Here is a 13,453-nt window from a genome sequence, read left to right as displayed (position 1 = left end):
AGGTAGAAGGAGATGGGAGAGAGAGGGAAAGTGGAAAAAAGGGAGGTACCGTAGGAGAGGAGAAATAAAAGTAGAGGAGGAACAAGAGGAGGTTAGAGGAGGAGAGCTGCTCATCAGCACATCACCTCTGTCATTTTGATGAAGGCTGAAAGCAGTTGGACACCAATATCCATGTGTAACATAGCTCCTTTGGGTTTCCTGAAAGAACATTAGGTTAAGTTATATGTAGAATATAGGTTCAATTACTCCCATCCCAAGGGGGGGGGGGGGGGGGGGGGACAGTCAAACAGTGCCAAATAACACACGGCATCATTTTAAATACTGACTGCTAACAGGCGAGTGTTTACTCACCACTGGTTGGTGATGGTGGGCCTTCCCGATAGCCTGCGCCACAAGAAACGCACATCAAGAAGAAAGAAACAGAACATTGAAGAAGAGATAAATAAAAAAAAAAGACATCTAGAATGAAGACAACACAAAAACAAAACAAGAAAAAGGCAAGAAAATAAGAAATAAAATAAATGACAACAAAGCAATAAAACAAAAGGAGGAAAACTCAAATTAACATGGATAAAATGAAGATAAAACAAAAAGAGAGAGAGCTACGTATAAAAAAAATGGAAGATTAGAGCCAAACAAAGAGAGGAAGAGAGAACAAAGTGTGGATACAGAATATTTCCAAACTAAAAACTGAAGAATTAAACAAACAAAAAAATGGTGAATCTGCAAAAAAGACAAAGAACCGATTAAGGAAGAAAAGAAAGACCGAGGTGTGAACAAAATCTGCCTGCTGACCTCCATCTCCTGCAGGCTGAGGATGTGGATTCCAGCCTGTTGGCCCCTGTTGACCAGGTCGGCACTGGGGGCCTCCATTAGAACGATGGTTCTCACAGAGTGCTCCTTGTCCTTAACACAGTCCAGTACCAGGTTGACTTTATCCACCACGTCGCACACTATCGTCGAGATGGAAGCTGCCGACACAACAAGCAAACACATGCTGACGGACGTTCAACAACAACAACAACAACAACAACAACACTGATGTGTATGCAGTAATGTTATTCAGGTTTACCTTTGTCTATAATGTAGGCGATGGCTTCTGTTCCCAGTGTGTCGTACAGAGGGACTGACACCAGAGAATATGTGTAACAAGCCAGCTCACTGATGGTCCACTGCGCGCGCACACACACACACACACACACACACACACATAAATGAGCATTAAAGGATAATCAATTTATTGTGTCTAGGTGACGCAGTTATTACCAGATTAATGTCAGTACTGATATCATTTTTGACCAAATCTCTATAGCATATTATTATTTGTCGTCTTACTTAATAAGATAATCATGCTTTAGGTTCTGAAACTACAGTTCCCACAATGCTTTGAAAGATGTAAACAGGAAGTATAATGATACTTGATGAATGGTCAAACTGAATGTAAAAATGTGCGTGTATATGATATATGTGGGTATAATGTTGGCATAAATTCTGGCAATCGTGCATTATGGGTAAAGGGAACGTGTGTGTGTACCTCCGGTCTGTTCTGAGAGAAGATGCCAATGTGAGAGTCGCTGGTCTTGGAGTGTCCTTTGTGAAGAAATGCTGAACCCAGATTCTCCGTCCGCTCCATTACCTAACACACACACACACACACACACACACACACACACAGGGGATATTAACTGTTTATGATTTTCAATATTAAAGCAATATCAAACAATCACATGCTGTTACTATCACAGCTTAATGTCATTAGTTACTGGTTTTTAACGGCAGTGAAAAGGTCCAGTGTGTAACATTTAGGACGAGTTTCACGGCCACTGTAATTGCTCCTACATGCTTGGAGGGCGAGTGGTATTCAGTTGGTACACCGCTGGATGCCACTGAATCCTACACACACTGGTCCTTTAACCGGCGTATTCAGCCTCAGCACACAGTGTTCACTCGGGCGTGCTGGAATGCTTCATTAATATTTTACCAATCGTGTTCAAGCTGAATTAATGTTTTACTATCAAACAATTGGCCAACAAATCTCTTCCCTGTTGAAATATTATAGTGCTGCCAGTGATAAGAAGCACGTTTTAAATATGCTATGGTCATTGTTAAGTCACTAAAACCTCTTTACAGAAACATTAAAGGGATATTATACAGAGGTTTAAAATGATAAACTCAGAGAACATAATGGAACAGATTTAATGCACATTAAGAGCATTTAGCACACTTGACTGTAACACAAAAACTGAATGGGTAGATAATTAAGTAGCCTCTTTATTCTGTTTGTTTAAAAAATGATTCTTGTTTACATCAAAACAATGGGGAGTTGGTTATTAAGGCTATATGTTACTGATAATAGAGTTAAATATTACACGCAGTCCTGTTGTTTTTTTTAGCTCCTCTGGAGCTTACAGAAACAGAATAGCTCTAATTTAATGACTTTCACACTTTAAGGGGTAATTAGGCAATCTATTATTGCTCTTCCGCAGGGTTGGAGGACTCACAAGAGACAGATTATTGAATCCAAGTTTCTTGTAAGTGCTTTAAATAAGCTACTTTAGAAACTAAATTCAAACATAAACACATGGACAACCCACACGGTGATATTTGTGTCGCCTGCAACCTGTAGCTCTACTGCTGTCAAGCTGGAGGCCATGTGTTTTATAAGACTCTTACCTCTCTGTAGGACATCCATTCATAGGGCTGCTTTGGTTTCCTGGAGCCCAGACAGGGACCATTATCTTGAGGATAAAAGGAAAGCAACAGAGAGGGGGGAGAGAATAAAAGAAGAAAAAAAAGAAAGTGGAAATTTAAGTAAATGGTGCTGTTTATGTCTTAGTGTAGTTTCCTGTAGTGGCAGGGTATCAGCCGCATTAAGTTTAAACCCCATGTAAGGCTTACAGGACTAGATTCTGAGGAACTCTACAACTAAAAATATATACATTCAAAATCACATTAACAAATGTGACTTACTGGAGACTCGGGCCCCTCTGAGGAAGAACTCATACATTGTTGTGGCATCATCGTAGAAATGTGTCAAGGGACCGTCTCCATTCAGCATAACTGATCGGCGTGCCAACTCTCCGCCCTGATAAAGAAACACATGTGGGTTATCAGAGCTACAACTCATCCTACTGTCATTGTCAGTCTCTTGACTCCTGCTTGAATATTTAATTCACATACAGTTACAGTGTGGTAGATTTTCTGGCGAGCAGAGATTGAGAACAAAAAATATTTTTACTTTATTTCACATGAGTGATTTTACAGATTTAGTGGGATAAAATGATTAGCAAATATATACATATAACTGCAGTATTTTACACATATTTTCGGCACATTTCGTGCGTGTATTGATAATATACAAAATGTATCTATGAAATATCTATGAATAAGAGATAGAAACATTTACTGTTACAGTGTGTTAAGAGTTTTTTTAAGGCAAGTTACTGTCCCTAAAAAAAAAGATTTCATTTCCTTTTTGACATTTTCTTTATCAACGCAGCGATTTACTCAAGTTTCAAGACCCTGTAGACCATGATCTCAAACCAAGACGCATATTTTCCATTTCTGAACAACTCCATTTTATGAGGTAGTGACTCTTTAATTCCACAGCTATGGCTTGTTGGACTTTGTGCTCCAAAGATGTACAACTAAACAGGTAACGTAAGCTGGCTTCTCTGAATATCGATTCATATTAGCTAAAGGCCCAGAGTGTAGGATTTAGTGGCATCAAGCAGTGAAGTTTCTGATAGCAATGCCCTCGCCTCACCCTCCTTTTCCAAGTGTGTAGGACAAACTACAGTGGCCATGTAACTTGTGGCCCCAACTAGATCCAGTGTTTGGTTTGTCCGTTCTGGGCTACTGTAGTAACATGGCGGTTCAACATGGCAGACTCTGTAGATAAACAGCTCATTCTAAAGTAACAACATAAACATTATATTCCATTTCTGCTAATAGATTTTTCTCTTTAAGTTAATTTTGCCTAATTAGTAAGTAAAACATTGGTTATAATACTTTAAATCCTGTGTCATCAGCCTCGTTATCTAGCCAGCTGAGCGTTCGCTGTGACAAAATGGGGGCTCGTCCTGCTACTGGACTTACTGTACCACTTTGTTTGTAGTAGTTTACTCGGGGCGTTTGTCTGTTCAGTGAGTACTAAGATTGCCTCTTTGACTGGAGCAGTTGTTTGGACTGTACACCCCACCCATTTTTCAGGAGGCACACCAAGAGTTGGGGTTGTTGCTGTAAAGTTGTTCTTGACACTGCAACAAGACTATCTGGCTTTAGTTCTGGTTATAGCTTTATCATTCATAAGCCTTTCATTCAATGCCGTATTGTCAGCAACAGCCCGGCTATGTAGAACTAATTATGCCTAGATCTACACGGTTCAACCTTGAAGGGGGGATGACTTTTATGTTAAAGTCTGGACTTTATAATTAGCAGTGCTTTGGATGCTTGACTCTGACAGACAGACGAAAGCATGTAAACTTACCGGAACTTCAACCGACTGCATGCGGAGGTCGCAGACTGGTGGGAGGGCTTTGGGTCGTGTTGCCAGGTAGTAGGTTGTCGCGACAGCCACTGCCCCCATGCTGACTAACATGGGAGTGGAGGCGCTCTTGATGTACTGGCTGACTTCATTCAGATCTGGCAACCCCAACTTCTGAAAGAACTCCTTGCTCATCATGGTGCTGCCTGTTTGTGTGTGTGTGTGTACGTGGGTGGAGTGATAAATGTGTGTGTGTGTGTGTGTGCGTTAGATCAATGTAAGGCTGGAATGGTGACAGCAGGGTGTGTCTGATAATACTGAGCACTCTCTGCTGGCCCTGAAGTGAGGTTAGGAGTGTGTGTGTGTTATAGGAAGGAGTGTGTTTAGGGATGCAGGCCGGGAGGGGACCTAGAGGAAAGCAAGAAAATTACATTACATTTAAAAAAGTATTCTTCATCTGTAACTATTGGAGGTTTTTTACAAGTAATATTCACCAGCTTTGCCAGCTTAGTTAACCTGAAAAAATAACGCACAGTACGGGTTAGGCTGAAGGGAACTGTATTCATTTTGGAAAGGTCAGGGGATCCCCAAAGGCAGTATCATTCCTCTTTTGGGGAGTTGGGACTATGACATGTTGTAATTGTACCTGTCTCTGCAAATAATTTCATGTACAGTGCAATATTCTTCCCCTTTTAGGTTAGTGGGTAACATCTGACACCAAGATGTAAGAGAGTTGAGAGTCCAGGCCATCTGAGTCAACTGAACTCGAAAGCAAAACTTGGCTGGATGTACAGAAACCTCAGGCACTCTGCTGCTACTACTGTGGAGCAGTGTTGTTCAGCTGTGGTTCATATTGCAGTGTAATTAGATCATATGTCATTGAACAGATTCTCTCTGGGCGAGTTTAGCAGGTGTGCCAGGTTCCCATGGTATGTGTGTTCGGTTTAACATGGGTGAGGTTCTTAGTGTTGTAACAAACACGCAGACAAATGATGACTGACTGGAAAAGCTGTTTGAGAGTAAACTCATTAGAAACAGAGTCTGAGGTCTTTAGGTGAGAACACAGGGACAGGTCTCCATGTGAAGGATGGAAACAACGACCTTAGGCCCAGATTCCGAGTTAACGCAACAAACTGAGGATCAACACTGATCATATCAAGACCAAGTTGTACTTTTAGAAGATAAAAGTCAGTAATCCATAGCAAGCAAATGGCAGCCACAAGGGAGCACTAATCTGTTAGCATCAGTCCTCACTTCACTGGAATGAATATTCACTGATGATGACGGTTTAGAGGTAAAAAGTACGTCACATGAATCTTCCCTTGTTAGCAATGATATAGTTTCACAAAGAGGATTTGGGTGCTTCAGTTTTACTTGTCTAATACAGTGTTTCTCAATTTCTTTTACACCGCATGCCATCTCAGAAAATATTAGGCTTTCTTTGTGCCACCACTATGAAAGACATTAAAATACAGCAGCGTAGGTTGGCCACATTCAGGACTACGGACAGTTATTCTTAATAAGATGATTATTTATTGTTGACTGTTGTTGAATCCTGAAACAGAACCGGTTCAAGAATCAAAGCTAATTTGTTGGAAATCCTGGTCCACACTTCTCTTCCCAATAGTTCCCGTTTGGAGCCATGATTGCAATGTTTTTGAACCATTCGTTTTATCTACACTTACTATCACATTTTAGCTCGTATGTAATCATGAATCTATGCACGCTTAAATTCATGAATGTGGCTTTGATATTAAAACGAAATTAAAAACGTCATCAATTTCATAGTTTAAACAGGCTATTTTCATTTAAATTTTGATAGTGTATGTCTTGAAATGAAATGATTTCATTAAAAATATATTTCAGAGATTCATATAGTTTGAGAGCCAGTGGTCTAATGATTACACACAATGTAACATCTGTAAGTGAATAACATTTTTCAAATCATTTATAGCACAAGCAGAGAGTCATACTGTCACATTACCCGACATCAGCCACCATAAGCTGTGTTCAGTGTACTGAACTGGGCAGAGGTGTGTTTTTAAGGTTCTTATGAATTAAACAACACTTCCCTTACAATACTCAGTTCTAGTTTGTAATCTGTGTTTAATGGTTACAAGTAAAAAACAACACACTTTTTATAAAACACATCAGACATGACCTTCACAAATGAGCCGATATAGACTACGATTCAAAGGTTAATGTACTTAAAGCCATTTCAGAAGAATTCAGAAGAAGCATCACAGTGAGAAGGGAATGTGTTCGACTGCACGCAATTTCCACAAATCATCTCTGCCATGGCCTCAAAGTCTTATGGCAGGTTTGCTCTAATTATGAGTCAAAGGTTACTGGCAAACAACCTTCTAGGCTGGAAAGCCTGTACAAGACTAGGCCTGCCATCTACTGTCAAGGTTTTGCACACAGACAGACGCCTCCACCTTCTATAAGCACAATGCAAAGCTATTTCTCAGTGTTCTTTCCTATTCCTATCCAATTTCTTCCCCACTCACCTGCGACAGAGAAGTAGTGAGGTGCGACTGTGGCTTTCCTTTTTCAGTTGAACATCCAATGGCAGCGAACCTGCTGTTGTTACTGCTGCTACAGCAACCGCCACACTCTGCTTTAACACAGGGGGATGCACTCATATACTACCGGCACCAAACACTCGCACAGATTCTGTTACAAGATGATGTGTAAACCCCCGGATAATCTACCAATCAAAGGTCGCGCTGGCTCCGGGGAGGGCTCCCATTGGCTGGCTGCGGCAAGACGGTCGGTCTGATTGACTCAAAGACTTGATGTAAACAATCAATGAACTTTTCCCTTGACAAGATCAATGACACAGGGCTGGAGCATATCATCGAGAGTCTGGGTTTAATCTAACTGCTATTACAAAATGCAATCAAATACCAATCATCTGCATTGTGCATCAACATATGTATCGTCAGTCTTACTCTACATTCTATTAGACACAAATAGAAATCTGACTTCCCGAGCTGAGTGGCTTTCAATGGCCAGGTTCAAGCAGTTGCTCAGTCCCCTTACCTTTCCCCCAGTGACCTATAACCCCTGTGTGGTCAGCTGAGATGATTAGACAGAGAGAGATAGAGGCTGATCAAAGGAAAAACTGCAGTATGGAGAGGAAACTGTCCTGTTGACTCAGTTGTTTCTTCCATACTGGGTCTGTGTTTACAATATTTAATGGTTTGATCCATAAAATGTCCCAAACTGCTAAAAAAATCTAATCAGGAACGGACGTTAATGTGTTTCTTTTTCATACATCACTATCATACATACAAATGTACATACATAAATGTACATTTGTTTGGTATGTGGTATCACACACGCATCTCTACTTAGTCGGTGATAATATATCTTAACTTGATCAGTCTGAGTGAGTGAGAGTGACAAAAGGAACAAATAAAGATAACATTTTCTGTACTTTATAGTGTCAAAATGTAGTTTTAATACCTTTAACATTTCAGTTATTTTAGGATAGACATTATTATGATATAAATGAACTGAAATACAGCTAACCTGAGGTTGGGTCGTATTCCAGTGTAGGAATACTGGTTGGTTGAAGCACTTTATAAAATACAATGCATTGTTAAAAATTACATCAGGGGCTACCAACCTTTTATATGAGTTGTTAGTAGTTTCACCAGAGAGACTTTTCCTCTCAAACCATCTGAGGTTTTAGAGGAAAAGTCTCTGTTTGAGGCCCAAAGACTTAAAACTATCCAAAATCAAATCCATTAATTATCTAATATTAAAGCTGCAGTAAGTAATTAAAAAAAGTTTTTATTATATTTGCTGAAACTTTCACGATATCCTGCCAACAGTACACGAGGCTTCAGGTTCCTCTGGCTCGTCCTAGTGCTCCTAATGACATTTGCAAGCGTGGTTGTCAAATATTGATGCCGGGAATGAGACTCAACAATCAACTGTCTTCAAGCCACCAACCCAAAGCATCTTTCCATCTTTATCAGCTCTGATTGGTTTGTTTCGTCCGGGCCTGGTGGATTCTTGCAAACGCCATTAGGAGCACTAGGACGAGCCGGAGGAACCGTCCTCCCATGTACTACTGTCAGGATATAGTGAACGTTTCAGCAAAATGACAAAAAGTGGTTTATATAAAAGTTACCGAACTGCAGCTTTAGATTTTTACAAAAATAATGAAAATTTCTTCAGCTGCTGCCATAATTGATGTTGGTTTTGCTATTATTAGAGATAATAATATAATAATATAATACATTTTATTTAAAAGGCCGGCCTCTAATGGCACTCGAGACACCGTACAAACACAAAAGATTGCCAGCGGTTTTCTGCACGTCTGTTGTGTGTGAAGCACGTGATCCTCTTTTACTATAGGCTGCTCCACCCACACTGGTCAAAACCCTGGATGGGATAACCACAGATAGAGAGATGGAGAGATGAGAGAGAGAGAGAGGAGAAGAGAGAGAGAAGAGAGAGAGAGAGAGGAAGTGGGGGGAGCAGAGTTGTACTACAGAAGGGGGGGGTTGCATACCAAGGAACCAATGAAAGTAGGGTGGGTTCATGGATGTGAGCCAATCAGAGACAAGTCACCTTTCACCTCAAAACCTACATTGTGCCAAAATATCCCTCCAGTAGCCTTTTACCCAGTCTGTCCACCTGCCTGATGTTTGCCATGCACACTGACCCTACAGGCTATTAACACTGTTCAATGCGTGAATACACACACACACACACACACACACACACACACACACATCAGAATATACGAGTCCATGCAGAACTGGTAGTTAATCTACAACAACTCGCTGTGGTTAGACTTTAAACTTTATGCTCAACCTCCTGACTGCAGTGGAAGATGATGATGATAATGATAATAATAATAATACTATTTTTTATTCATACATTTTTCTGAAAAAGACAACTTGCATAGAATCCTTTAGATTTGACTGAAGCCATTGTTTTTACACTTTAACCCTCATCAAATGAAAGTCAACCATTAGATGATAACTGCAGCTGGTTAACCTCACAGTGCAGTGTTAGTGGATTAACACTGCAGTGTGTCCAGTTTTTAAGATAAAGCCAGATTATATAATGATAAATGTTTTTTATAAATTTGCCGAATTCAAAAAGCGCCCAGAACAAAAGCATTAGGCACATTTCAGTCATTTTCAGTCACCAGTATTCCTCTTTTTGCACTAACAAGATAAGTTCCCATAAAACAGCCAGATTTTTGAATAGAGTTCGGCGGGAGCTTTTATTTCCATACCACAGAAACAGCTTCTTATGCAATATTTGTCTGTTTCTTTTAGTTTACCATGCGGTGTAACAACGAGCAATCACATTATGACTGAGTCCATTATGAATAAAGCAACAATAAGTGCGTTGTTTAAGGGCTCCCCACCTGTTAGCAGCAGATGTCCCCGGCTCCTTGTTCCTCTCCACGCGTGGCGTTACAAAGCTCAACCTCCTGCCAGGATTTTCAAAATAAAATCCGCTGTATTTACATAACTTTCTGTAGGACTAAACGACGCTAGAGTGCATAAGATGTTAAATCAGGAAGGGTTTTTAAGCACACTGGAAAGCAATTGTAGTCCTCGCAGGGTGTATTTTGACCCTGTACTCTATTTTGAAGGGGAAATGGCTGATTTCCGGTGAGAATACAGCTAGTAGAGTGTGGGGTATGAAAGAACTGATAGTATGAGATCTTTAAGGCATTGAGCACACATTCATTGCTTCATAATGGGCGAAAATAAATGATTTCTGAATCTGTTTATGTGTTATTCAACCATAAAACCAGTCCCGACAGTGTGTGTAGGACAGAGACTGCACTGTCTCAGTCTGTCTCTGAGTTACTGAGTGGCAGAAATATCTAACCGGGAGAGTCCAGGCCTGTGTGCACTCTTTACACTTTGGAAAATACATGAATTGCTTGAGGCACATATAAAGGAATAATGTTCCTTTTCTAAACTTGTTAAAAAGACATAAATGGGAGATGCTCTTTAAATCTAAACTGTTTCCAGTTGAATGAAATAATGAGTACTCATTCCTTTACAACCGCTCAATTAGCCACTGTCTAATAATGCATCCATCTCCGTCAAATGTAATAACAACAAGCTCCAAAAGCAGAACAATAAAGAAATAAAAGAAAGCTGCATGATACAGATTCAGTCTGTCAGGTTTTATTTAACACATACAGCAGTAAGACTCATGCAGATACGTACCAGTGTACATTTTAAAAAGACTACATTTCTTGGAGAACTGTGTTAAATTGACATTCAAAATGGGCACGTGACTCATGTTTTTAACCAGTAGCTCAGATATTTTAATCTAAACACGAGACCTATCTCCTTTGAAGGAGAAACCGATTGTTGTGGCAACTCAAGAGATTAAGTGAATACAAACAAACAGTGCAAATTATATTAATCAGGAATAAATAAAAAACAAAACACAATTTATAAATAACACATTGTGCAGTATTTTTCACAGACGAACCATTTTGGAAGACAGCACGGAAACTGGCCCCACTGAAACCACAGAAAGAACTAAAGGAATTGTAAAACTAATCTCCAGTGGAATGATCAAATGTGCTGGCAAACATTTCTAGCACCGTTTAAAACGTAAAGATTAAACCGTTAATATGTTAAGCCTCAACTACTAGAAGCCTGCTTCAGAAACGTTAAAGATGTCTCGGACTGACAATTTTAAATACCGATCGGTTTGTTGCAGCGTGAGCGTAAACGATATAACGAGCTGAATACATCTGAACAAACTGAACTACAAAGTGTCTTTATAAGCAGTGAATCGGTTCGGTTCGGTTTAATGTGCAGACTTTAACTGACACTACTAGCAGACAGTGTTGTGTTACCTTTGAAGTGTGTGAGCTATCTGTGTATTAATACTATTAACACATGGGGTCCATGATTGTTGGTCCGGTAATACGTTGAATATCTTCATAAAGCCAAAAAAAGTCATGTGGGTAAGATGAATGAAACTGCTGCTAGCAGAATAACCTTATACATATATATATAAATACATATAAATACTGACTAAAGGCTATATTACAGAGCTGCAGGTAGGTACCCATGTTACTTTCTGTTTTTGTGTCCTTTAAGAAGCACTTTGTGTCAAAAGAGTCAAACTGCAGCACCTCAGACCTCTCTCCTCAGGCACTATCGCCCCCCTCTGTTGGTTGGAGGAATTATCTTCTTTTCTTTCAGAAGTCAAACGCCAGATCATATAGTTCAAAAGATATAATTATAGCCAATATATATTATGTCTGGTGACTTTCAGGCAGCTGTTGAAAAACACGAACAGAACACGTACTTGTGCTCCTTTAATTTACCTTATTCACTTTTAAATACACTCTTCTGTGTTTGTATCTGTGCTAAACATGAAGTTAAATTGTATAAGACTCGTTCACCTGTCGTAAAACAATCTGTAGGCCAAAGTGTTTTAATAGCATTATCCTCCATCGGAAAGTGGCCCAAACTCAAGCCCCCCACATCAGAAGATGAATATTTATTGGGACGTTTAACTCTAGAGCTCTGTCCGTGTTTTCAACATCTGCCGATACCGTGGGTTACCACCGGTAACTGCCGCGCATCCATGGTAACCTGGAAAGCCACCAGCTGACACGGCCACCTCTAAGACCAAAACACCTGCCGTGCAGTTGTGCAGACGTGAGTTAAGATTCAGCAACCGGGCAGCTTATTTCTCGCGTTAAACATTTGTTGAGAACAGATCTCACTCCTACCGGCAGGAGAGAGGACTGCAGCTCGACCCATCTCAGCTTTCCTCTCACCTGTTCTTCTTTCCTTTCTTATCACATATTTGTAAGTCTTTGTAAGTAAGTTTGCTTTTCTGCATTTTTGCGCAGTGTTTCATTTGTTCTTTAAAAGGACTTAAAAGGATCAGCTGTGGCAGAAGGAGCACTGAATCCCCCCGTCAGGTCGGTGAACGCCCCCTGTGTGACGAGGCTTCGCAGGAGTTCGGTCTCTCTGTTCACGTTGTGCGAGGTCTCCTGCAGCATGCTGTCCATGAGCAGGTGGTCGTAGTAGTGCAGTGGCGCCCCCTGCTGGGAGAGGGTGTAGCCGAAGCCCGCCAGGCTGACCTCGTCACACAGCAGGCTGGCTAAATTCAGTGCAGAGATCCCGATGGTCGGCACATTCTGCAGAAACAAAACCCAATTATTGTTAGTTCTCCTTTCTGTTCTTGACTCCGGTCTGTGTAATTACTCCTGTTTGAACAAAAAAACTTCTTTATTTGTCACGTTTTATTACTTTCCCATGTTTAACTAAAGTTAGTTTAGCTAAAGCTTCTGTTTATAAACTACCTAAATGTTACATTTTACAATTCAAAATGTATATTTCTCTCCCTAAACACATCATTTATCATAGATCACAGAAACACTTCACTTTGTATGTTTGTCATTGTTGGTTTTTATATGTATACACCTAATTATATGAATATAATAGTACAATTCATATGTTTTATTTTTGTTTAGCTTATCTATTTCTTTTTTTTAAAACAGTGTACGCATACTTTTTAATTCTGATTCACATCAGAAGTCCAAATCCTTTCTGATAATTGATACACTATAATGAGCAGCTGTTACTGACTCAGCTCTTTATGAAATCGTAATTTCACAGGACATTTTTTTGGCAGTTTAGATTTTAAGGGAAGTGAAATGTAGAAAAAGGATGTACAGAGGAATATGTACAAATACAGGGTTGCTCATTCCCTCTAAACGAGAGAGAAAACTCTGTATCGGAGACACCACTTAGCTCTGCCTTTAAACCTTTAAAGCCAATATGATTACAGAGATACTGTGAAGCACGCAAGAGACGAGGGCTGCAACGATTCCTCGAGTAACTCGATTACAAAAAATGTAATGTAAAAAGATTCTTTTCAGTGTGACACAACGTGCTTACGTCACAGGCTGTGCGTCCCTACAGCGTTGGGAGTAACGGC

General features: G+C 40.1%; 1 protein-coding gene across 1 annotated transcript in view; it reads right to left on the bottom strand.

Moving 5' to 3' along the window:
• LOC118333389 (long-chain-fatty-acid--CoA ligase 1-like) overlaps positions 1–10,156 on the bottom strand; it is a gene marked incomplete in the record, with an annotated part of 16,195 nt that extends 6,039 nt beyond the window's left edge. Inside the window, 8 exon segments of the mRNA XM_035668997.1 lie at positions 352–384; positions 796–971; positions 1,073–1,172; positions 1,535–1,636; positions 2,674–2,738; positions 2,971–3,085; positions 4,490–4,894; positions 9,885–10,156. Of these exon segments, the coding sequence (XP_035524890.1) occupies positions 352–384; positions 796–971; positions 1,073–1,172; positions 1,535–1,636; positions 2,674–2,738; positions 2,971–3,085; positions 4,490–4,684 (786 nt within the window).
• Between the last annotated feature and the right edge of the window lie 3,297 nt (positions 10,157–13,453).

The sequence above is a fragment of the Morone saxatilis genome, unplaced genomic scaffold (genome assembly GCF_004916995.1).
Source record: "Morone saxatilis isolate NCDOM2014 unplaced genomic scaffold, NCSU_SB_2.0 Contig22, whole genome shotgun sequence".
Classification (NCBI taxonomy): domain Eukaryota; kingdom Metazoa; phylum Chordata; class Actinopteri; family Moronidae; genus Morone; species Morone saxatilis.
This window is presented reverse-complemented; position numbering and strand designations above follow the sequence as displayed.